Raw genomic sequence first — 24956 nt, forward strand, 5'->3', positions numbered from 1 at the left:
CAAGATTTACCACAAAGCAATAGCATAGCAAACATGCTGTCTTCCAACCCAGCTCCAAGCCATGCAGCTTGCATTGAACTTGTCCCATCGATGTGTGCTAACTCAGAGCACAGCACCCTGCAGGAATCACTGTAACTCTACTTCAGTAAGTGTCACTTCTACATTTCCTTGGGAGTCACTCCAGATTTGAACTGTGAAAAGAAATATACAGCCTGAACCCTTGGGATTTACTTTTTAAAGCTTTCATTTAATTAAACTCTTGAGTAACAACTGTCTGTTACCAAAATGATGTCCCTCGTAATGCCTTGGATGTGCAGCATGGGGCATGGAGCAGCAGAGAGGAGACAGCCAACGGCTTCAAGCTTGTAAAAGATCATTGCTGAGTGAGTGGCAATAAACAGCAAAACCAGCCAGCTTGTACAAATGGCACAGGGACCAGCGTGTTCAGAACAATCTGTTCCTGCTTCAGGGAAGGGCCGAGGAGCCAGAGGCAGGCTGGGAAAGTGGCTATTCTCGGCATGCACCACTCTGAGACTCTGCTCAGAAAAATGGAAGGGCCAGGAGTGAATAATTACTGGGAGACATGTCCTAAATCTGCGCTGTGCGCTTATGCCTTGTCCCTGCTTAAAAGATATTTCATATCACCGAGTCAGAAGTAGAGACAGTGCACATACATGGCTTCCTTCCTCATGCTGAGGTTGCCATTGGGATTGCCATTGGGATTCTGCCATAAAGCCACGATCTGGGGCACAGAAAGAGCTCCCAGGGGTCTGGTTCTGTTCATGAAAGCACTACATGAGGCAAGAGCAGCATGCAGATCCTCCAGGCAGGATCCCTCTGTCTGTCCTGCACTCCTTGCTGCACCCAGGACCATTTCCTCCCACACCCATGCTGTACTCAGCAATAAAGTGGCCTTCATTTAATTTGGGAAGAAAAAAGTGAAATAAGATAAACTGCGTGCAGATGGTGCAGAACAATCATACAGCAGTTTAATTAATTGCCTTTAAATGTAATTTCAAACTAGTTTCCCTGGGTGATGTTACGTAGACAAATTCTCAGTTGCCCAGAGCCACTTCCTGAGCGCTCTCAACTAATGAGGTGTTCTTAGTCCTTATCACAAACACTGCATGGGACAGCAATCAGCAGTGATTAATTGGAAATAGATCTTCTAAAGCAGAGTTTCAGGGCTATTGCACTGGGCGTTCCATCCCCGAGCGAGGCTGCCTCCTGCTTTGGTTTTGGGTTGTAAAATGGCTGCACCCCTCTGAAACAGTTCGATGTGAGGCAGGTTTGACCTAAGCCAGTGAAATTTTCGGAGGTCTTTCCTTGCTTTCAGACAGAGCAGGTTCAGGCAGTGTATCCACAGCTATTTCAGTTCCATTTTTCCCCCCTGCAGCCTTGGAGCAGTAATTCAGCACGATGAACCCGGTGCAAGCAGAGACATCAGTAAGCCAGAAGAGATGAGGGAGCAAATCCCTGCTTTTAGGCTCTGCTGAGGGGCTGAACCTGCAGTAGAGTTTTGCTTTCCCAAAGTCAAGTCTCAGGGAACCCAACCCCATAACAACCCTTTAAAAAAAAACACTAAGCAGTGCCACAAAGGAGCCAATTCGCTGTTGGAAGCCACATTTCACTCGATGTCAGCAATTCAGAAGAAACCCATCTGCAGGAAATGATGATGACTGTTTCCTTGGAGTGACGAGCAATTCCAGCTGTGCAGCCAGCAGCCAGCTCTCCCCTCACTTAACAGCAATTACCCTTCAAATCTGGAGTCATGTGCCCATGCAGAGGCATCTCCATCCCATCCTGCTGCCATCGCAGCCTGGAAAAACCTCCTGAGAGGTGAAAGCTACACTGTTTTGTCATCTCTAATGATGGAGATGCGCTCGTTATTCTTATACTGTAAACTACCAGCATGAAAAGTGCACTTTTAGAGTGCCTGGCATGTTTGGCTCTCCTTTTTTTCTGTTTTGAGTGTCAAGCAAGGAAAATAGTATCAGATGCTTGTGCTGTTATTTCAGATGCTGAAACAACACCTTGAACGCCTCCAAGGACAGTGACTCTGCCACTTCCCTGGGCAGCCTGTGCCAGTGCCCCTTTGGCAATGATGCACCATGTGTGACTGAATTCAGAGCCTGTTCTGTCTGCTTCTGTCCTCAGACCTTGGGCTGAGCTGGCAGTTCCCCATCACTGCTTCTCACCAGCACCTTCCCAGTCCTCCCAGTGGTGCTGCTGGAGCTGACGGGAGTTTGGTTGTGATTTAATCCAGGCTTTTAGAGGGGGGGGGGGAAGAGAAAGTTTTGACAGTTCCATATATAGCCCTCTGACTCACCGATTTCATGTGTCAAACACCGAAGACGGGTTAAGTAGAATTAAGTTCTGGATTTGTTATAAATAGGGATTAAGTAACATGAATATATTACATTTGCATGAAAATGTGGGCCTGATTCTCCAGCTCACCCCAGAGATTTGCACTGACATTTGGGGGACGCTCACAGGTGGGTGAGGTCAGATGGGACCCATCCTGGTCTGGCTGCTCCTGCAGCCACTTTTTAACCAGCCCAGGTGAAATAATGAAACCCGTGTAAATACTGCTGAACTCAGGGAGGATTTACACTGGCTGCACAGCTCAGAATATGGCCCTTAGAACAGTTCAAGCAGTTTTAATTAAACCCCCAATCTTCAGCTGAAGAAATAATTTCTCCATGTCAGTCAGTGCTAAATGTGTCTATTGAGTCAGGGAAGGTGGGTTAAAGTGAAAACTGCACCAAAACTTACTTTTTTTTCCTATTTCTTCTAGAAGATTATTAGAATCTGTTGTTACAGATGATCCCATCCCGCTCTGATTGCCATTCTGCTCAGCCCCAGCCGAAGGTCCATTAGACAATGAAGCCTCACTCACTCAAAGCAGTCTGACAGAGGAGCATTGTTTGGGTGAAAACAGTTCCCTTTAGTAAAATAAATGCTTCCACAATGAGTGTGACAGACACGGACTCTACCAAATCAGATCCCTCCTCAGTAGTTTAATTTACTCACTTGTTCACAGCTGAACAATTGGTCCATGCAGAAGGAACACAAAGATGGATGATATGGGGTGTGTTCTGAGGCTGGACTAGTCCAAGCCTAGGGAAACCAGCCACAATCTGCTCTCTTCCATGAAAGTCATTTCCAATTAAATGCATCCACGGATCCTATCTGGAAGTAGCCTGGAACTCGGTGGCTGGCTTGTTAGCTCATCAAAGCCTCCAGGATAATAGGGAGGCACAGACACAAGAGCCATGAGCCACCTGGGGATTTTGCTTGTTGCCTTGAACTATCCACGTGGATGCAGTTGTGCACAGTGGGATGCAGACGCCCTTTGCCCATCCTCATCCCAGAGCTGAGTGAGCAACACCAGGGCTGCAGGACCCAGCACTGTGCTGCAACCTCCAACGTTATCTCATGCTTCTGCCCTTGGGGATCTCAGGATAGAATCAAAGTCTGCAGACAGAAATGGGAACAGGTACCATGAGGGTTTATACCTGTTGTGCACCCACCACCAGAAGGATGTCACAGCACAGGCTTCAGGGAGCTTTCCAGGGGTGGTTTCCAAATCATAAATCCTGGTATGGTTCCCATATGGTCCCCATCCATGTTGTGGTGCAGAGATGCTGCCATGGCAACCGGCCCGGCACCAGTTTTGTGTTGCCCAGGACCGGGTTCCAGGAGGCTTAGGACCAGTTGTTGGCCCTCCCTGCTCCTTTCTGGGTCTCATCCTTCCCACACTTCCCACTGGAAACAGGATTTTCCTTGGGAAAGCAGCAGCCCCATTGCCTTGCCAGAGAAGAACGGCAGTGCCCTGCAGCAGGGTAAGCAGTGACATCAGTATCAAGGGGACAGGGAGACATCCATGGATGCTGGGGGCTGCAGGCTTCAGGATCAGCCTTCGTACCCTCCCCAGCTGCAGCCCCATGGGGTGAAGCACTCCCAATGAATGTGATGCCCACATGTGATTTTTCCAATGCACTCCTCTGGGGCTCTTCCTGCTGGCATGAGGGGGCCTGGCCTTGCTGGGATTTCTATGGAAACCCAGGTACCAAGCAGGATGGAAGAGCTGGAACCATCTGTTCTCCCCCTACTTATAAACTCAGTGAGAGGAGAGCGTTTGGTGATGACATCACAACAAATGCTCTCCTTTTATTCATCATGCAGCCATCTGTGGCAGATACTTCATGTGCCAAGCATGCAAGCGGGTACTTGGGGCTGGGCAGGACAGTGTAGCTGTGACCTCTGTGCCAGCATCACCCCAACCCTGTCACCAGATTTCATTTCTCCCCTTTGAAAACAGGTGGTCCTCCCCAGGAAGGCTTTCTCCTCTCATCCCGAGGTCTCTGCAGAGTGAACAGTGAAGACAGACAGGAAAAATGAAGGGCTCAAAGGTAAAAACTGAAGCAATATTCCAGCCTGGACTTCCCAGTGGAGACAGGATGCAACCTACAGAGCTAAATGCCATGGTGTGATCTGGACAGGGCCAGACTTCCTGCCTCTGCCTCTTAGCAAGGTGCTGGGTGACTGTAGGGGCTGATCCCATCCTCTGCATCAGGCATGGGGCCGTACTCTCAGATTTGGATGCTGAGGGAGACCAATACATCAGTTGTCAGCATTGGTCGGGGCCAAGACTTGCATGGGGAGAACTCGTGACTTGCTTGCCTGGCTCAGTGTTTGGGATACTGACAGGTATCTTAGGTGGCAGTGAAGCAATGGAGATTGTGATGAGTAGCTGCGTATGTGTTAAAAAACTGAAGGTGAGGATGGCTTTAACCCTGAGTCCAAACAAACCATTCCTTGTACTTTCCAAAGTGACCAAACTTTCCCTTTCTGCAGCAGCTGAGAGGGTCCAGTTCGATGCACATGCCCTCAGACTTCCCTGTGACAGAAAGGCAGGCTCAGTTGGAGTTCTACAGGCTGCAGAAACAGCTCCAGATAGCTGTGGAGAAGAGAAAATCTTCTGGTGCCAGCATGAGGCAACAAATGCAAACTCAGGAGTGAGTGCAGCTTCACTGGGCTCCATGGGCTTGGAAATTCCCTCTATGCCAAAACATCCTGGGGACCTTAGCAGTGGGATGGGACAAGGACCTATCCCAGCCCTGCAGGAGGGATGTGCTTCATGTCATTTGTCATTCTACCTCTGCAGAAAAGAAATCCAGTCACTGAAGCAAGAACACAAAGAGATGTCATTATTGCTGAGCAAGATCAGGTCCCTGAGAAATATGATTCATGATGACAGAATCTGCATGGAGCTGAAATGCCTTCTGCAGACCAAGGATCAGTACGATTGTCTGATTAGAGACAGAAAAGCCCTGGTGTCTGAGCTGGACAATGAGGTGAGAGCATCTGAACCACTCCCTGGCTCAGCATGGTACGGCAGAGCAGAGTCATGGGTGACCAGCAGCTGCTAGAGGTGCTGCAAACTGTCCATAATGGCCCCATAACAGGAGCTCCATAGCTGGGGTAGCTTTCAGTTAGGACCTCAGGATCTCCTGGCTATCACAACACTCCCACCAGCCTCAGTGTTCTGCAACTACTTCATGCTTCTTGTGGATTTGTTTCCACTGTCAGCTCCCCTGTTCTGCCAAGCATTTTTTCCCCCCCACTTATTTGCAGAGCTCATGTGGGGACAGCTACCAAAAAAATCCATCCTCATTGCCTGTTCCACCCTACACAGAGTGCTGCTGAGTTCAGCACCTACTGAATTCCTCTCCAGACACAGCTGCTTTTCCTTGATGTGAACATAAAGAATTTCTTGTTACAGTTTATGTTTCTGAGTGTGCAGAATGGGATCCTTTGGGATTCAAAGATGCTTCTATAACTGTGAGCTCATTAAGGACACGGTTGCTGTAGTACAGGTCAACAGAGGGTATTTTCTTTGGTTGTGTTCTGACAAAAGTCCAGAATGTAGGGGTGGAGATTATACTTTTTTTAATTCTCTGTGCAGATCCTAGAGCTGCAAAAGAAGGTTGAGAGGGAAAACGTGATAACAACGAAAGTGAAGCAAGCAAACTGCAGCAAATGGCTGCAAGACCGGACTCAGACACTGGAGCTGCATCTGAACAACGTAAGCAAACATTCTACAGAGTTTTGGGGCCAAGTTGTGGCCTGTACAAAATGCTTTTTGATCAGTACTAATGGCAACAGCGCAGATGCATTTGGTTCTTACAAGCTGCACAAAGGACTCAGCTCACCCCCTGGCCTCACTGCGACCAGAGTATCTCAAAAGCTCCTTCAAGCTTGGTGACCCAAATGCAGCACTTGTTCCATGCCAAGCAGCCTGAAGGTCTGCACCTGTTTAGTGATAAAACTGAGCTGCCCAGAGCCACTTTACCTTGAACAGTGTCAACATCAGGTCTCTGTTATGATGGCATAGCCTCACATGATTTGCAATGAGAACAGGGGATACAGGACCTGCCATCTCTTTCTCTGTGTTTGTCCTAGCCCTGGTCAATGTCTTTCAGCAGAGATTCTGTACCAGGCAGAGCCCTTTTACTTCCCTCTCCCCAGGTCACTGTGCGCTTCGATACCATCCTGACCACCAATAATAAGCTCCAAGAAGAGATCGAAAACCTTCGAATTCAGAAAGCCACTTTGGACAACTTCTACTCAAAGCTCCATAAGCACCTGGCCCAGCAGAAAAGGAGGATGGACACTGCCATAGAGCAGGCCACGCAGGCACGCAAGCAGCGGTATGAGGCTCCCTGAGTCTTCTGTAGGTCAGCACTGAGGGCAATTGTTGTCAATGTAAAGAGAAACCTATTATAATTCCTGAGAGAGGATTCACTGCTTCTGCCTAGGGCTGGTGCTATCTAAGGGTTTGATGCCTGGTCCCTGAAGAGACTGGTACTTCCAGGGTGTCACTTATTCCACCTACCCCAGATATTGCTCAGGATGGGGTGAATTACCCCATGGAGCTGTCTCTGCTCTGAGTCCCACCTGACCTTACACAAGAACTTGGAGCAGAGGCCAGCCCTGGTCCTATATAACCTGGCTACAAGAATACAAATCCTTCTACCTGCACTTCTTTCCACCTATACATGATGCAACTCTCTGTGTGCAGGGTAGAGTTTCTGGCAAGGATTTCAGCCATGAATGAAAGGCACAGACAAAACACTGCCCAGTACAACATTGAGATGCAGGAGCGGGAACGGATCCGTGACCAGGAGAACAAGCTGAAAACCTTTGTGCTTGCCAAATATACAGATCGCTCCGAATTGGAGGAACAGGCCAAAAAGAAGGAAGGTATCACATACAAGAAATCACCTGCAGCTGAGGCTGCAAACCAGGAGTCTGCAGGGTCAGCAAGGAGGCTGCTCGCAGCAGTTTGGAATGCTGCAGCCTAAAGGCACAGTCTGGGGCTAGGAACACTGTCTTGGAGTGCCCCTGGTGCAGAAGGAGGGAAGGGGAAGCAGGGAAGTGGTTTCTATGTGCACCTATGACTCCTTAAGTCCTGTTGTGTTTGCCCATTCCCACGCAGATTGTGGCCTCCTTGCCTAATTTCTAGGCAGTACTGTATCTATTCTAATCCAAGCTCCCCATCTCCCCATCCATGGGCAGAAGCTCTGCCAGCAGAGATACACATGGCTCAGCCTCTCTGCCTTCCCCTCCAGCCTTGAAGGCAGCCCAGCGGATGAAGCGGAGCCAAGGGGAGAGCTTTGAGAGCCGGGAGGTGACCTACAGGCGACTGCTGGAGCTGGCAGAGAATGGGGACATCAACCAGCTTGTGGATGGCTTCATTGAAAAGGAGGGGAAGAACTTCGCCTACTTCAGCTATGCCACAGAGCTGAACAGCGAGATGGAGAAGCTGCAGCAGAGGATCAAGAACCTCCAGGTCTGTTGCAGTCCTGCTCCCAGGCTCTCCATAGCTACTGCAGAAAACACATCAGGTTGGGGTTGTTTTTTTCCCTCCTTCACGTGCCCGGCATTTCTGCCTACACCAGGGTCTGGCTTACAGCCCACCTTAGAGGAAAGCAAAGGGCAGCTAAAAATACGGCTCCCAGATGCAGAAAGGTGCCGGCTGAAAGCTAAAAGTGTCCCAATGCTGCCACCGTGTTTCCAGCAAAAGTATTGCACAAGAAGGAGCTCCAGGAGGCTTAAGAGCTGCCTCGGCTCTGTGCGGAGCTGGCTGGAACAAGGAATGCTGCCTGTTGAGGAGCGGTCCCCAGGGGCGGTCAGTTGGGGTGTCCCTTCTCCCAGGGCACGGGGATGGACCCCAGGCTCTGCTGTGCACATCTGTTGGACAGGTAGCCACTGTCCCCTCCATGTGCTTCTGTTTGCACAGAATGAGATCGCTCTCTTCATGACTGACCAGGAGAACACAGAGAGCAGCAGCCTTCACGTCCTGAAGGAGTTAGAGGTAGGATGGCTGGGATTTCCACCTGCAGAGATAGCGGGTGCTGACCTACCATAGAATTACAGAACGATTGGGTTGGAAGAGACCTTAAATCCCCCATTCCCACCCCTACCATGGGCTGGCTGCCCTCTACCAGCTCAGGCTGCCCAGGGCCATCCGTGGCATTGGGCACCTCCAGGGATGGGGCACCCACAGCTCTGGGCAGCACTGCCAGGACCTCATTGCCCTTTCAGTGAAAGTCTGGTCATGACAATACTGCTCTGACAAGTGACTGGAAAAGTATGAACAGAAAAGGTCTCAGATTTGGTGGCAGAGCTCCTGCCAGCCCTGGTTTTCCAAAGCCTGGGGGTCTTCTCTGTAACATGGAGAGTGTAAGATCTCCTTCATAGATTCCCCCCTCCTTCCCCCCACACAACCCCTCCTAGGATGTTTCCAGTTTGGAAACTGGAAATGGCATCCACTGGGGTGGGAGAAAAGAGCAGAGGGCAGTTGTGACACCTCTCAGAACCTCTGCTGATAGGAAGAGCTCAGTCAAAACACCGAGAAAGCCAATGACTATGAAGACAGATGCAAAGAAAGCAGCAAAGTCCTTGGCCAGCTCAAATCTGCCATTGAAGTCCTATTCAAAGAGAACAACTGTGATGCTACGAAGATCAGGGAGCAGCTTGGAGACAAGGGACAGATCACAGACCTGAATCTGATGCAGTACTTAGGTGGGTTGTGGTTGTCCTATGTGATCTGTGCCTCTTTATCTCCCTTCCCCTTGCTCTTTTTAATTTTCATCTGTTTTTTTGTCTCCCTGACCCATCATGCCCTTGAGGAGCGTGAATTTGGGATGTCAAATTCCATGCAAACTCATGAGCCAACCTGGCTATATATGCACCCCCAGGCCCCATCTTGGCTCTTGGCCCAGCCTTGGGACCCCATCTCTAAGGAGAACACCCCTCTGATGGCACCACCTGAGGGAAACCTTGCTGGGGAATGTTTGTGGGCACTGTGCTCCTTCCCACTCAGGTCTGGTGGAGAAGAAGACCAACGAGCTGCTGCTGATGGAGTCAATCCTGCTCTACACGGAGGCCGATGGCTCACTGACAGCCCAGTCCTTTGACAACCCTCTGCTGGGTGGCACCAGCCTCCTGCGTGGCATGGAGCAGTCCCACCTCTGCCCACCACCTCCTGCCCTGCTAGGCACCAACGATGCTGCTGATGCTTGTGAGTGTGCAGCAATTGCTACCAATATGACAGGGAAAGGTGTTTCACCAGAGGGGTAACAACGGAAGGATGAGCATGATAGGAAGGTGCTATAAAGGAAGGGAAGAAGATTGCTTACCCATATCAGAAGACTCCAGGTTTGCAGGGGAAAGCTCCACCAAGAAGAGATCTCCAGAAAGAGATCCTTCCCCAGGGGCAGTCAGCCCTTAAATGAGGTCTAAGAGGTGCAGCCAGGCTCTACCCCTTCCTATCCCACAGCTGAATTGCCTTCACCTGTGCTCCCAGGGCTGACCGGGTCCTTTCCCCAGGTGCTCCATCAGTGGTTCAGGCAGGGACTCAACAGTTCCCATACAGAGTGTGTGAGGGGGAAAGGAGGGACCATGCCATCAGGCAACCTGCAATGCCCTCCTGGCGCCCTGGCGGGTATGGCGGCCATGTGGCGAGGTGTGTGAGAGGGCGGCCATTTTGTTGTGCAGTTGAGGTGCCGCTGGACCACGCTCAGCTGCGTGAGCTGCTTCTCTCGAAGTACCAGAAGGAGCAAGGCAGTGCTGCCAGAGCGGACAAGAAGGGGAAGAATGACATCAAGGCATGACAGCCTGGTGGTGCTGAGTTAAATAAACAGACCTGTCCTCAAACCTCTGTGCCTCTGCACAGCCGTTGTCCCGTCTCCTGGAAGGAGTGCAATGCTTCAAAAGCTCTGCAGGTCATATTTCGGCTTGGCTTTGCCCGCTGCTGACAACAGCTGCTGCCCTGGGATGGCACAGTGTCCTTTCAGCTGTCAGTGCATCACACCACACCACATCGATGCATCCAGCCAACCCCCCCCCAGCACTGCTCACACACCAGCAGTCGGATTTCCTCTCACCAAAATGCACTTTATTGCGTGTGGCTGCTGTTCTGGGCTGTTATCCCGTTGAAGAACAGCTCTGCAGCTCCAGGGAGAGGGACAAAGGGACCTGCAGAGTGACCCACACAGAGGTGACCCCACAGTGCTAACCCCATGGGTTAGTCCTTCTCCTCTCCGTGTGTGATGACGTGGACGAGGTTTTTGTAGTCGAGGTTGCCGGAGACGTCTGGAGGGAAGGCAGCAAACATCTGATCGATCTGCAGGACAGAGCCGTGGTGAAAGGGGGACACAGGAGGGCTTTAGGGCTCAGCCAGGAGCTGGGGCTCAAGGCAGTGATGGTTTGCACAAGCTTTAGTGCTCCCATCCCCATCCTGCAGCCATTCAGATCCAAGGGAATAAAGAGGGGCAAAGAATCACAGAGTATCCCCAGTTGGAAGGGACCCATCAGGTTCACTGGGTCCAGCTCCAGGCCCCAGTTCTCTTGTGCCCTGCTCAGCAAAACTGCTGTGAGGTGGGAGGTGGCCAGTGGGGCTCTGGTAGGATGGCATTGCTTGGTTTCTTGGAAATCTGTCTTTGCCTGCTCTGCCATTCCCTTTTAAATAGGAAACTGAGACCCCAAGCTGAGCACTGGGAGAGGCAAGAGGACCCAGTACCAAAGCAGCAGGTTCAACCCGTGGGAATGGGCAGGGATGGAGGGCAGGGGGCAGGAACACATACCTCCTCCTGGGAAAACCTCTCGCCCTGCGTCATCAGCATTTCTTTGATGCTGCAAATGAGAGAATGTGGTGGGTAGTGGGGAGGCCTCAATGCAAACCCTTCCCTCCCCTCAAGTTCCCCTGCACTCACTAGGCAGATTTCAGCCCTTTGCCCTCCGGATCAAACACCTTGAACGCGTTCAGGATCGTCTCCTCTGGATCAGCACCTGTGGGCAGCACATCCATGACCATTGGAAGCAGTGGAAGAAGCAGCCAGGAGGAGCCTCCTGCTTCCCACAACCCCATTGCGAAATACAGTGGGATTTAGAGGGAGAGGGGATTCTGCCTGAATGCTGACCCCCCTCAACCCTCTCGTTTTGGCCACTATGCGTGGTGACATGGAGAGGAGCAGACGTAGGGTTGTGGTGTGCCCACAGAGCAGGCTGTGTCACCTCCTCCCTGGCATTCAGTGCATATCTAATCTTTTGTGTGTATTTATAGAGCTCCAGGCGGAGGCCCCCGGGGCTGTGAGGCCTCCAGGAGATCTGCGGGGAGGCTGCATGCCTGAGCTTGCATAAGTGATAAGGGATGCAGCTGGGTCACAGTCTCACAGAGCACTGCAGGATCTCCTGTCCCCTCTTTCTGTGGGGACAGCAGCATCACGGCACGATGCTCGTCTTGAATGGCTGGGGCACAGAGACTTGCTCCTACCCAGCTTTGCTTAGACCCACTCTGTTCCATTTCTGGGCTCTGCACACCATGGTCAGCACTGCCTGCATTTCCTCTGCTCCCATCTGACGTCTGCAGGCCCTCAGAATCTCACCGTTAGTGAATGGAGGCCCCAGGAGCTGAGTGGGCCCCCCATATGGGACAGGACACGGTGGTGGTGTGAGGTGAGCACCTGCCAAGTCCAGCCCTGCTCCCCGGGTTCCCTCTTACCCTTGAGTTTCTCCCCAAACATGGTGAGGAACACAGTGAAGTTGATTGGGCCAGGTGCCTCCTTGATCATCTCATCGATCTCCTCGTTTTTCACATTCAGGCGCCCTAAGAAAGAGCAGTGTTGGGTGAATGTCACAACCAGCTGCAAACATGAGATTGAGCTGCACTCCTTCATTCCTCTGCCCCACTGTCCTAGGGGTTAGCCTGCTCTTTAGAAGATATTTTGGGGCAAAAATAGCAGTACTATGGGCTCTCCTGGACCTGGTGACAAGGTCTTTGCTGTAACGATGAGGACAGTGGGAGCTGTACCTGAAGCTGGCTATAATGCAGGTGAAATGAACAGGTCTGAAAGCCTGCATCCTTTTACCTGAGTTTGGGTGATCTCCAGGACAGGCCCATTGCCAGTTTGTGTTGGTCTCAGTGATGAGAGCGCCCAGCTGTGGCTTCACAGCTTCCCATGAGCCCCATAAATCCTCCCAATGCCCATAAACTCAGGGATGCTGCAGGGTGGGAGCATCCAGGTGCTTATTCAAGAGAGAACGAAGGGAGCACTTGGCTCTGGGTAATCCAGGTGCAGGTTCTGTCTAGTACCTGCAGGGTCAAACACCAACTGCTCTGCGAGTTGCTCTGATTCCCCACACTAACAAAAACGGTTTGGGGTCAGGTTTTCAGCAAAACACGCATGAGATGCAGTTAACCACTGGGGCTGGGCTAAACGAGGACTCACAGCTGGTTTTGCACTTAGTTGGTCTAATATGGTCAGAGCTGCTGGGGAGGAGAGGCTCCTAAATGGGGGCTCACCGAGTGCAGCAAATGTATCTCTCAGGTCTGCCTTGTCGATGAAGCCGTCTCGGTTCTGATCCATGATGGTGAACGCCTGGAAGCAGAGGAGGAGGGCAGGGAGCTCAGGGAGAGCCAACAGCCTTTGCCAAAGCTTCTGTTCTCCTCACCCATGCTGTGGGGCGATGGCTTCCTATGGCAGCCCAACCCCAACGCTGTGCCTTGCCCAAAGCCCTCTCACACCAAGATGAGATCAAACTGGGAGGATAACTCGAGCCTCCAACCATGGGAGCAAGCTCACAGGATGCTTTGAGGCAGCTCCGTATTTAACAATGTCACCAAGCTGTTATTCTCACTTTTAAAATAAAGCGACTCAAAAAATGGGCACTCTGCCTCTTATTGCAAGCCAGCTGTCATCGTTCTCAAAGCACTGAGGAAAAAAGCTGAAGGTCACATTGCATCAAGGGCCCCCGGTTGTTTCTATGCAATCCACCTACCTCTTTGAATTCCTGGATCTGGGCCTGCTCGAACATGGAGAAGACATTGGAATTCGCACCTTCAATCCTCTTCTTGGCTTTCTTGGGTGCCTGCGGGGTTCAAGTATGTAGCACTCACTTACTGTCTTTTTATGGTGTGGAATAAAAGCATTGAACCACCCTGTGCTTAGTCATAAGTCCTTCATGGCAGTGCTTAGCAATAAGTCCTTCATGGCAGCATGGGGCCGGTGCCTGCTCAGTCCCTGGGTGCCTGGAGGTTCCCCATGTGCTGCTCAGGCCTGTGGGCACATGCAGCACTCTGAGCTGTTGAGGAGCGTTAAGATTTCTGCTCAGAGTACAGCTCTGCCTTTGCTTTCCTGACGAATTTTGCCAAATAGGTCGGAGCAGAAAGGAGCTGGATTTCCCATTTCTGCTTTCTCAGCTGCGGTGGATAAAACAGTCGAGGCCAGGCTGAGATCTGCTCAGGGTCAGGGTCAGGAGCACGCTGCTGGGATTACACATAAGGCTGTGGTCATTGGATGTCTCCTTATTGCTCTGAGCCTCTCACTAAGAACATAGTGCTAATTAATGCATTTGCATATTTTAAAACATGCCGTCTCCTTGCACTGAGGTTTGAATCAACCAGAAACGCCCTCACTTTTGGTCACAACGCATCCATACAGCTTTTTCTCTTCCAAAAGTTAGGATTCCAACAAGAGGAAACACAGCCAGAGGGCTTCAGGGACAGAACTGTCCTTTCCGTGTCTTCATGGGGGAAAGGATAAGAAAAAGACAGCATTTGCCCCCAAATGACCTCTCCCCATCAGGAAGTTCTGCTGAGTGCTACCAACACAGGAGACACCTCTCTGCCCTCACCTGTCCCCACCGGTCCCTGTGGGATGCTCCCCGCCAGCTCACCCCAATGTAGGGCTTACCCCTGCTTACCCCTTGGCCATCAGACCCCGAAGCTTCCCTCGCTCTCTGCCCATTAATGCCATCCCAATGAGAACGCAGTGCCACAGGCTCTGCCTGCCCCCCTTGTGGCTCCCAGCACTCACCATGGCTTCGCAGAGGTGCTGGTGGTGCTGCAGGAGGGATCTCAGAGGCAGTCCCTCTGCCTCCCTGGGCTGAAACAATAAATACACCCCATTCCAGGCTAAAAATAACCCCATGTCCACTTTTGGCTGTAATAGGTAAACCAGCCACCCCCGACCCTCTTGTCTCTGACTTTCTCCTCCTCTAATCTGCAGTAAGCTTGCTGTTGTCACTGGCCGACGTGACATGCGAGACACAGAGGCTTTCAAGGTTAGCAGCACACCAGGAGGCCCTGCAGCTCCCACGAGCTGTCACTCGAGTGGGCAGAGGCTGTGCTCTTCCCCTCTGCTGGGCTGCAATGGGGTTATCTGGCCCAACACTGTGCCCCCACGTCACTGTGCAGTGCCTCCCTTTTGCTTCAGGGTAGAAGTGCCCCCTCGTCCTTCACAATGGAGGAGCTGCCCTACATTCCCCCACACCCAAGGGACAGGGATGTTTTGCCATGCATCTCTAGGAGCCTTCATGCCCCGCCGCAGCTTCTGCATGGGACAACTGGGCTCTGCTCGGCTGCTGGAGAAGGAGGAACCCTGGATATAATGGGAACCCATCACTTGTGATGGTCCAAGAGCCAGAATCCATCCAAAAGGGGCTGGATGAGGCTGGGGGTGGATGCTGAGCTCCCACAGCACAGAGATCCTCTCTATCACCCCCCACTGGGGCAGCTGTCACCCACTTAAGCCAAGCACTTGCTCAGCCCTGGCTCTGCCATTAGCTCCCCCTATCCCAGCTGCAGGTGGGTTGAGTCTGCGTGTGTTTTCCCTTCAGTATTTTTAGGCATACTGAGGCTGATAGGAGAGCAGGGAAAGCTGGGACACGGCTGGGAACAAAAGGGGCCTTGAAAGTGGATCCCAGAGCTCAGGGCTCTGTCTGGACACTGCCCTTGTTCTTCCAGAGGACACAAATGCCGCAGTTGATCCCTGGCACTCGCACCTCCACCCCACTCCAGCAGTCATAGCCTTGCCTGAATGAGGCTTACGTTAAGGCTGAGGTGGATTCTGGGATGTTTTCTGGGGTCTGTCTGAGCCAAAAGGCAGAGGAAACAGTGGAGATGAGCAGAGCAGGGTGAGGAGCAGCCCAGGGCATGCGGGCACGGCCGGGATCAATCACAGCACGGGCCCTCCCCTGCCAACTCCAGCTGAATCCATCGGCCAGCCAAGCCCAATTACCTTAATTTGTGGCATTAAGGAAAAATCCATAAGCATCAGGGAAGTGATGTGCAGTGGTTTAACGGGACCGGTCGCCCATGGAGCCGCTGGCGCCGCTTGGGTGCTGCCCATTGCTGGCTGTGCATCCATTCTGAGCAGTACAGGAGGCAGCCCCGGGGCTGGGGAGAATTCCCAAATTATATTGTTTTGGGGAGCCTGGAAGAGGTCAGACTTTGGGCTGTCCCTGCTGAGTGCCCATCTCCGAGTGGGGGCTTCGAAAGGACTTCTGCATGCAAAAAGGCTGAGCACAGCCCCAGCAATCCGGCTGGGGGTGAGATGCAGATGGCTGCACGTGTTCTGCTGTCATTTGTAAGACGGTGCATCTGCTCTGCTGTGCACTTCTCGCTGGCAGACATCCTCTGTGCTGCGTGGGCCAGATCCTGCCCTGCAGTGAGGAGCGGGGTCTGATCCAGGGATGGAGCTGCTTGTTGGTCCCTCCCCTGCTGTGGGTGCTGGGGACATAGCGACACCCAGGACAAAATATCTATATGGATACGTATAGATATATATAGAGAGGGCTCTGTAGTGAACAAAAGAGCCATTGGAAAGTGGCTGCAGCCTGCGAATGAATGGGTGTCGGGGAATAATGCACCTATCTGTGCAATGGCAAAATCAAGCACCGTCCCTGCTTATCTGCCCAAGAGCCTGTGTTCGACATGAAAAAGCCTTTCTAATTAATAGGACGGCCCCTCTTGAGCTCAATAAAAAATGGAGTCAAAAGCATTTGATTAACCCCAGCTCTCTGCAAGGTGCCTCAGCCCAACTTGTACCCACAGCCAATAATGGGGATCCCCAGCACCAGAACTGCTGATTTGGGGGATCTCAGAGCCCACCCCTGCCCTGCCAACCTGCTTTCCTTCTGCATACCTTTTCCTCCAACCAACATTTTCTTTCTGCCATCAGATCCATTTGACTAACCTAATACATATGTATACATGCTGGTGCATTCCCATTCAAACCAATGTAAATTACCTTTGACCAATACATTTTCCTGGGAAATCAATGCATTTTAACACTGGATAATATTTATGAAATTGAATTTTTTATTGGAGCTAATGCAATTCGCTTCTATATTATGCATTTTTATTAAACTAATGCATTTTAAATTAAACTGTTGTATATTAACTACAATGGCTGTTGGTACTTACAGTAAAATAATATATGTTTGCTGAAATCAATACATATTCCAAACCCAGGGTTTTCCAGTTAACAAGGCTGTATCAAATATAACAAATGCGTGTAGCTGCTTAATGTGATGCTTATATACGCTGGCTGCTGTATTTGTTTATTGGTAATGATTACTTTTCAAGGGAGAGAGCTTATTAAAGGTCGAAAAGACAGATTTCCATGCAGCTGGTGGTGGCCACCGCTTGTCCAACGTTAGCCACAGGAGGGAGCAGTGAAGATGACGACCTGAGTTGAATGACACTTCCCCGTGCTTCCCATGGCACACGGAGGTGACAGGGGCGAGGACGGTGCCACCGTCCCCACGGTAGGGATGTGTCCGTGCTGCGCACAGGATGCGGCAACAGGAGCGGCATTGATGGGGGAAAGCTATGAGCATCAGCGTGTTCCGCGTCCCTCCCCGTGTCCCTGTGCGTCTCTCCCCGTGTCCCCTCCGGTCCCTCCGTGTCGCCTCGTTGCCCCCCGCAGTGTCACCCGGCGGGACGCGCTGCACACCCCGAAGATGGCCGCCAGGTGGCGCCGTTGCAGCGGTCGCGGGGCGGGCCCCGATGCCGGCGGGGACGCAGGAGAGGGCAGGGAGAGGGCAGGGAGGGAGATGGGAGGGGAAAATGAGAGGGGAGGGAGGGAGAGTGGGGAGAGGAAAGAGAGAGGAGAGGGCAAGGGGAGAAGGAAGAGAGAGGGAAGGGAGAGAGAGGGGAGAGGGTAGAGAAGGAAGGGAGGAGGGAGAGAGAGGAAAAGGAGAAGGAAGGGACAGGGAAGAGAGAGAGAAAGGAGAGGAAAGGGAGAGGGAAAGAGAGAAGACAGTAACACATTACACAGCTGCACAGCCTGCTGTGGGGTTGGTTTCTGCTTTCCCAGGCCAGAGGAGGCCAGGACACTGCAGAAGGGCATGAGGCAGATGGGAGGGCAGTGGGGGGTGGGACCCCTTCCAGGATTTCCCAGAGCCCAGGACCCAGTTCTTGTTGTGCTGCCTTCCCTGAGCATGGGATGGGGGACTCAGCAGCTGTGTGGGTGTCTGCAAGGGCCGCTGGCTGAGTAGCAGAGCCCTGAGCTCGGGGCTGCCTCAGCCTCACAGCCTGCCATGTCTCCGCTCATCACAATGGCACTGGTTTGGCTCAGTGTGGGTCCTCGTGTCCCGCTGCCCACCCTTGGGACAAAGCATCCACTGTTGGGAGGAGGCTGGCACGTGGCACTCACTGCCCACGCTGCTTAATGGGGTCAGATCACCGCACAAAGGACTTATCGGCCGGATCACAAACGACAGGAAGGCGAGAATAAATTAACGCCTGAAATGGGAGCGTGCTGAAACCCAACTATTTTTTTTTTTCCCCTCAAGTATGCAGAAAATCCCCTTCCATATTTTAATTAAAAGCCTTTCAGAAGAGGAGGCGAGGGGCTGCCATTTACAGCGGGCTATTGTCAGGCGCACAAAGCGAAGCCGTTCTGGAGACAAACTGATTTATTAACCTGCATCCCGCAGTGCTGCCAGGGCTGGGGGGACCTGGTGCCCCCACTGCCCCCGAGGTGGCCGGGGATGTGGCTCAGGTGTGACACTGTGTCCTCTTCCTCCTGGCTCCCACTGAGTTAGGAACGATTTGGCCGAAGTGAGGCGTTCCTCCCAAGCCCACAATTTGATTTGCTCACTGGGGACGCCACGCTCGTTTTTACTTCTGATTTGTGAGCTGGCTCTTCTGTAATTGATGGGCATGAGATCAGCCATGAGCAGGCTGAGCCATCCCAGGCCACCAGCGAGGTGACACGGAGAGGACACTGGCAGCTGTTGGCACCGAAGGGCAGAAACTCAACCAAGTTCCTCCAGAGAAGCAAACTTGGACGCTCAACCTGGTGCCACAGAATCTTTAAGGCTGGAAAAGACCTCTAAGGTCACCAAACCCAACCCCAACCCATTCCCGCCGTGCTCACTAACCACATCCCTCAGTGCCACAGCTGTATGAGGGGCACAGGGTGGGCTCAGGGCTGGGGGTGCTGGTTGGCTCTCCCTAACACAGAGTATTGCAAATCCTTCTGTCGAACTCTGACGTCCTGTTTGCTTGAGGTGCTTTGTGATGTTGGGATTGCAGGCAGCTCTGTGCATCTCTGCGTGGAGGAGATGAGAAGGGTGAGGGGGGGCTGTAAGAAAGAAGAGGACCCTTTAGCAGGTTCTGTGCGATAGGACAAGGTTTCAAACTAAAAGAGGGGAGATTTAGACTGGATATACAAGGAAGAAGTTTTTACACTGAAGCTGCCCAGAGAGGTGGTGGTGCCCCATCCCTGCAGACAGCCACGGTCAGGGGATGGGGCTGTGAGCAGTGCTGGAGCTGTGGGTGTCCCTGTGCACTGCAGGCAGTGGGAGCAGACGGCCTTTAGGCCTGTCCCCATGGCTGGATGAGAGCCGAGCTCCTACCTGTGCATAAGGAGCATCACGTCCCACTGCCCGCTCCCTGCTGGGGACACTCCAAAGCCGGGCTTCTCTGCTCAACCACCTACCTGCAAACCCCAGCACGGGTGGGAAAGCAATAGCAGGTACTGGCGGGGAGGTTTTGTGCTCGCTTTGCTGCAGTAGCTGCCCGATGCCCACCCCAAGCCTTGTAGCATTTTTATTTGCTTGTTTCTTTCTTTATTTATTTTTTTCCCCCCAAATCCCGCAAATAACCGAGAAACTTCCCCTCGGGGAGGGCCGCCCAGGGCTGCGCTAACAAAAGAGCGGAGCGCTGCGGGGCGGCGGCAGCAGCTGTGCCCGCGGCTCCGGGCCGCCCTCTGCCCGCCCCGTCGGGACCGGCGCGGCGCGGGGCGGGTCCGGGCGGGCGGCGGGGCCGGCGCTGGGCCGGGCGCTGGGGGCAGCGTGCCCCCCCCCCTCCCCTATTTCCCCCCCCCCCAAAGATGGCGGCGGACGTGGGATCGATGCTCCGGTATCGGACGCGGTTTGATGTCCGCCGGCTCCAGGTTGGTGGCGCGGCGGTCCCCCAGAGCCTCAACCCCGGCGGGGGTTCGGCGGAGGGGGGGCCCTCCTCCAGCCCTCCCCCCCCGCTGCTCGCCGTTCCCTCCCTCCTCCCGCCCTTCGCCATCGATAGGTATCAGAAATTGATCCCCGGTACGCCGCCGTTCCGTTCCTCCGCCGCTCTTTGTTCGCACGGAGCAGCGCATGGAGCCGCCCGAGGTGACAGCCCCGGGGGCGGGTGGGGGGGCGGGGGGGGGGGCGCTGAAGTTGCGGGGAACGGCGGGGTTCGCTGCCCGCCCCGTCGTTAAGTTTGGGGGATCCCCTCCCCAACCCCCGCGCAGTGCCGGTGTTCACCCGGTAATTGTCGTTGCCGATTGTCGGGGAGCGATGCGGAGGCGGTGGTAGCGGGGATGGAGAGAGGGAACGGAGCGGGAGGAGGATGCGATGCGTTCGGGGTTGGCTGGAGCCCTCCTGCGCTCCCATTGTTATTGGGGTCGGGAGGATCGGAGCGCGCACATTTGCAGCCCCGCATGTCGCTGAACCCAATTGGCGGTGGGAGGTTGAGTCGGTCCTGAGAGCTCTCTCGGAGCACCGGTTGTCACCTTGTGATGGATACAGCGCCAACAGAGAGATCCTTTGTGGTCCCGCTCGGGTCACCCGTACCGTCCCCATCGGGCTGTGAAATTAACGGTGAGTCCTTTGTTAACATTAATGACCTGGGAACAAACCGGCAGTGTTGACAATGTGAGACTTCCATGGGCACGCAGCTCGTGGAGAGCCGGGCAGCGACACAATGGCTCTGCGAACGCCGCGTAATGGGATGAAACCCAACCTGGAGCCGCCACAAAAGCCGAAATGCTCATTTACAGGGATATTAAAAGGGTTTATCCCTCCTGGAGATCACGGAGTTGAAATCGCGGCGTGCTTCGTGGGGGAGTCAACAAATTTAAATGTGCTTTTGCAAGGCTTCGGTGCTGTATCAACAGTTCCAGCATTTAATACATTTCGGCTTTTAAACAGATCATGCACCACGGCCTCGATCGCCGGCCCCAAAAGTACTGCAGGTAGCACGGCCACCTCTGCTCGTTTATGGCATTGTGGTCAGAAGGGGATTAGGGGGATGAGCGCTCAGGATACGAAAGCATTCCCGGGTGCATCATGCTAATGACTTTTCCTGGGTGCGTGCAGAAGCTTGATTTCATAGTAAATACTGGCAGCGACTTTTCTGCAGGGTGGAGGGTAGGTGGCTGGCAGCCCCCGGGAGCAGCGGCAACGGGGAGCGATGGCATCGGGTACTGGTGGCACTGGGGAGCGGCGGTGGCACGGAGTGGTGGGCAGGCAGCAGCGCTGCGGGATCACAGTGGGAAAGGTGACCTTGTGCCAGCTTGGCCTGGTGCCCTCTATTAAAAAAAGAAAAGGGAAAAAAAAAAAAAAATAGAAGGGAAACAATCCATTTATTCTTCTTCTGAGAGCTTTTTTCCCCTCGTTGCCTTTATTTCTTGGGCTTTAACGCGTGGGGCTGAGCTGGCCTAGGGCTTGCCGGGAACGGCGGAGTTTGAGCAGCCCTGATGAATGGTGGGCATATGTAAAACACGCAGATAATGTGCTGCGCGGCGGCACTTTGATCGAAGCAGCATCGAGCCCTTTTACAGCAAATAGGCTCGGAAATGAGAAGAGATAAAATTCTATCAAAGATAATACCTGGCATATTTCACTGGGTTATGAGATTGTTTTATTGTGTACATTACTAATGCAGTATTTTTTTACAGCTTTCTTGTGTATAATAGTCATAACGGGATTCATACCTTTATTTTGCTCTGTGCTTTAATTTGCTTCTGCTTTACGACGTTGGGTTTAGGGCTGTATGGATTACAAGCACCATTCCCGGTGCCGTTCTGCTCTCACTTGTTCCATGCTAAACCAGCAGAAAAACAGGAAGAGTTGCGAGCTGCTGATTTGGGCTAAAAAATACACGAGTGAGGGGAGAGAGACCTATTAGAGCCATCTTTTATCAGCGGCTCCACATCGCATTATGCAGATCAGCACTGGGGCTGTGTCCCCCTGTACAAGGATGCTGACCCCATGCAGACTGGGGCAGAAAGTTGGGTGCCCGACATCGTGTTTGCAGAGTTTGGGGAAGGAGGAAAAGGATGTGGATGTGATTAAAATATTATAACCTTATGATATTCTGAAGTGCATAAATTTTACATATCAGCTACAGAGGGAGTTTAGACATCCATTAAATGATATGACAGCTTGACTTATCTAAATGTGCTATCATTTAACAATGTGTCAAAATTCTTCTTTATATAGATGACAGCAGTAAATAAGCTATCAGTCCTCTTGGTTGAAGCTTAATTCCTGCAGCCTGGACGAGGAAACTCGCGGTGCTGTTGCAGAACAGCCCCCAGCACAGTCGCCCCAGTGGAGTCTGGGAGGTTTTGGGGGGCTTCCCCTCCTCACCCTGTGTAATTTGGGACTCTGAAGGTGGGCTGGAGAATCACAGAACCACAGAATATCCTATGTTGGAAGGGTCCTACTAGGATCATAGAGTCCAGGAGCCCCACTCTTCCCTACCACCCTACGGTTGTGACGGTGGTCAACTGCACTGAATGAGCCGTGGAGTTCCGTGGTGGGAACAGAGACGATGCTGCCCATCCCCTGTAAGTGTTGGTATTTCTCCTGGGCAGTCTGGGAGCCCTCCAGGCCACCCTGCACCACTACTGAGTAGTGAATGTGTTTTGGGCTTTTCAGTGGCTCCAGCTTCTACCCAAGGGTCCAGGTGGGACATGGGCGGTGTTGAGGAAATGAATGGAATTTTGGAGCAGTAGAAATGACAGAGGTTCTCTGCAGATGTCTGTCTTGTGGCTGGGTTGTGTGCTGTCTAATAGGTGTGTACTCCTCTGGACGTGTTTCCAGGGAGCAGGGGATTTATAGGTGGTTCTCCCTCATGTGGATTCTCTGCTGTCTAATATTGCAGCCATGCTTTGTAGCCAGGTGTCTGTAGGGATGGCGGTGGTGTTTCTTTCTCTGTTTTCATATTGATCAAGGTCTACAGTAACCAGCAGTTCTGTCCCTCCCATTGCCACGGAGCCTCGACTGAATCATAGACTCACGAAGTTTGGAAAAGGCATCAAAGACCACCAAGTCCAACCCCAACCCATCACCCCATGCTCACTAACCATGTCCCTCAGTGCCACATCCCTACATTTCCTGAACACCTCCAGGGGCAGTCACTCCACCACCTCCCTGGGCAGCTGTGCCAGTGCATTGGAATGCCCCCACCACTGCCAGTGGGGAGCTAGAGCTCAGTGTGGCCTGTGGAAACCTTGGTGGCTGGAGGCCCCGTGGTCTGGATGTCACTGTAATTCCATTCTGCAATACCTGCTGCTGGGTTTTATGATCGGCTGAAAGTCAGACCCTGAAGTTCCCGAAGTGTAATGTGGGTTTTTTTCCTGTGGCTGAATAATTGAGATGCTGCCAGACAAGAAGAGAGCTGCAGAAAATGAGGGTTTATCTTTAGCTCTGCAGCTCTCACTTTAGAAACTGGTGACCCCAATTCCAGCTCGAAGAGTGACTTCTTCCCTAATTAATAAATCCATTAATTAATTGTGTGCGTGCTTCAGCCCATTAGAGATATATGCGCTGGCCTCCTGATCCAGTTTAGTGGATTGTCTCTGTGGCCTCAGAGGGGGGAATAAAAAAAAGAGATTGTGACCAAGAGGCAAATAGGGACAGGGATGAAAATATAATTTGATCCCATGGGATGGGAGCAAAGGTTTGCAGCCCTGCGACCTCCTGGCTGCTTATGGAGGCCATGGGGATGCCCAGGAGAGCTTTGAGGTTTGCCATGCCCCCAGTATGTGGGGCTGCTGGGTGGGTGTTGTGGCTCTGAGCCCACGTGCAGGTGGAGCTGAATGTTAAAGCGCTCAGCGATCCGAATTATTATTTATGACCAGATTAAGCAAACAGCACGCTCCCAGCCTGCGAGTCCTTTAGGAGGTGCTTGCTTAACTAGATAACCTCAGCGGAGCATGGAGAACCAGCTATTCATCTCCCTCCATATGTTGGCACAGGAGCTGCTCCCTTCAGTTAATTTTTCTTGCTGTCTGCAGAGACTTCAAATAAAAATGCAGGCATAATTGTTGTGTGCTCCGGTCCCACTGCTCCTGTTTTCTCTGCTGAACGTAAACTTAGCAGTTGGCAAGAGAAACAGCAGCGCTGAATGCAGAAGCCATGGCTCAGCTGGGAAGGGAGCTTGTGGCTTTGGGGCTGACACATTCAATGCTTTTCCTCTTTTTTTTGCCAGCAAGAGGAAAGCGGCGCTCCTTGGATCACGGTGCTGCCCCATGTGCCAGTCCCATTGCTCTTGAATTTTAGGGCATCACCGTGGGACAACCAGACCAATGGGAGCATCCTGCTCCTTGCTGTGAATGAAACTCATGTGGGTTCAACACAACGCAGTGCTGTGGGCAAGCATTGCTTTCCTTGAGATGGAGAGCGATGGGCAGCACAGTGTGGGCTGCCTCTACCTGGAACAGTTGCACTGAGCTCATCCACTCCCCCCAAAAGGCTTTGGGAAGGTGGTTGGAACATTTTGTTCTATCCTGCTCCTATTATAGAAAGATGTAATTCCCCAACTTGGGAGATAATAAGCAGGTATTGACTTCTGCTGGGGTCATTATCAAGATTTATTCAGTCAATATGGCTTCTCAGGTCAATAAATCTTGAGGTTGATAAAGGAGGAATATATACTTGCAGACTTTATTAAAAAGTTTTTCCCTTCTGTAACAATTCCTAGTGTTCGTGGCGTTAGCATCCACCCCTTTAATCACCCTTTTTTTGCAGTTCCCAGCACATTTTGCAACAACAGCAAAACCAAAGCGGGAGGAACCACACCCTGGTGGCATTCACGTGCCACGCTCCATTGCCGCCCTGCACCCTCGTGCCTCACTTTCTCTGCTCATGGGCAGAGAACTGAGGTTTTGGGGTCATGCAATGGGAACGCAGCCATATAGGGAGGATGCATGGGCATGATGGATTTTAAGTTGAGTTTCCCAGTTCCATGCACACGAGTGCTGGCACAGATGCACGCACCGAGGACTTCTTCCAGAGCTTTTTAATATGGCCTCGCTGTGTAATTATTATTTTTTTTACTAGTTTGGTGCAACACTCAATGATTTCCCCAAAGCTCCAACAGGACC

General features: G+C 52.3%; 3 protein-coding genes across 10 annotated transcripts in view; 2 read left to right on the forward strand and 1 right to left on the reverse strand.

Moving 5' to 3' along the window:
* Window positions 1–3661: 3661 nt before the first annotated feature.
* CCDC63 (coiled-coil domain containing 63) lies at window positions 3662–10227 on the forward strand. Of its 2 annotated transcripts, none has more exons than XM_415165.8 (12): window positions 3662–3845; window positions 4325–4415; window positions 4861–5021; window positions 5171–5360; window positions 5972–6091; window positions 6535–6716; window positions 7088–7269; window positions 7638–7858; window positions 8309–8383; window positions 8901–9093; window positions 9395–9592; window positions 10069–10227. In XM_415165.8, exons 2-12 carry the CDS (start codon window positions 4401–4403, stop codon window positions 10182–10184), a joined length of 1653 nt encoding a protein of 550 aa, XP_415165.2. In that variant the 5' UTR covers window positions 3662–3845; window positions 4325–4400; the 3' UTR covers window positions 10185–10227. The 2 variants fall into 2 exon arrangements, with proteins under 2 accessions (XP_415165.2, XP_015131063.1); XM_015275577.4 differs by having other exon boundaries at window positions 4864–5021.
* Window positions 10228–10441: 214 nt separating this feature from the next.
* MYL2 (myosin, light chain 2, regulatory, cardiac, slow) lies at window positions 10442–14453 on the reverse strand. Its single transcript, NM_001271929.1, has 7 exons — window positions 14388–14453; window positions 13351–13440; window positions 12875–12950; window positions 12074–12178; window positions 11286–11361; window positions 11157–11205; window positions 10442–10696 (listed from the first exon to the last, which is right to left on the reverse strand). Exons 1-7 carry the CDS (start codon window positions 14388–14390, stop codon window positions 10598–10600), a joined length of 498 nt encoding a protein of 165 aa, NP_001258858.1. The 5' UTR covers window positions 14391–14453; the 3' UTR covers window positions 10442–10597.
* A 5219-nt stretch (window positions 14454–19672) lies between these two features.
* CUX2 (cut like homeobox 2) overlaps window positions 19673–24956 on the forward strand; it is a 53916-nt gene continuing 48632 nt past the window's right edge. For 2 of the 7 annotated variants that reach the window (XM_015275554.4, XM_040648436.2), the window contains exon 1: window positions 19673–19757. In XM_015275554.4, coding sequence (XP_015131040.1) covers window positions 19695–19757 — 63 coding nt within the window. In that variant the 5' untranslated portion in view covers window positions 19673–19694. Of the gene's footprint in view, window positions 19758–19862; window positions 20443–24956 lie in introns of those variants that run through there. The other 5 variants (XM_046901272.1, XM_046901270.1, XM_040648437.2 and 2 more) reach the window with 4 other exon arrangements.

Source organism: Gallus gallus, chromosome 15, assembly GCF_016699485.2.
Source record: "Gallus gallus isolate bGalGal1 chromosome 15, bGalGal1.mat.broiler.GRCg7b, whole genome shotgun sequence".
NCBI lineage: Eukaryota > Metazoa > Chordata > Aves > Galliformes > Phasianidae > Gallus > Gallus gallus.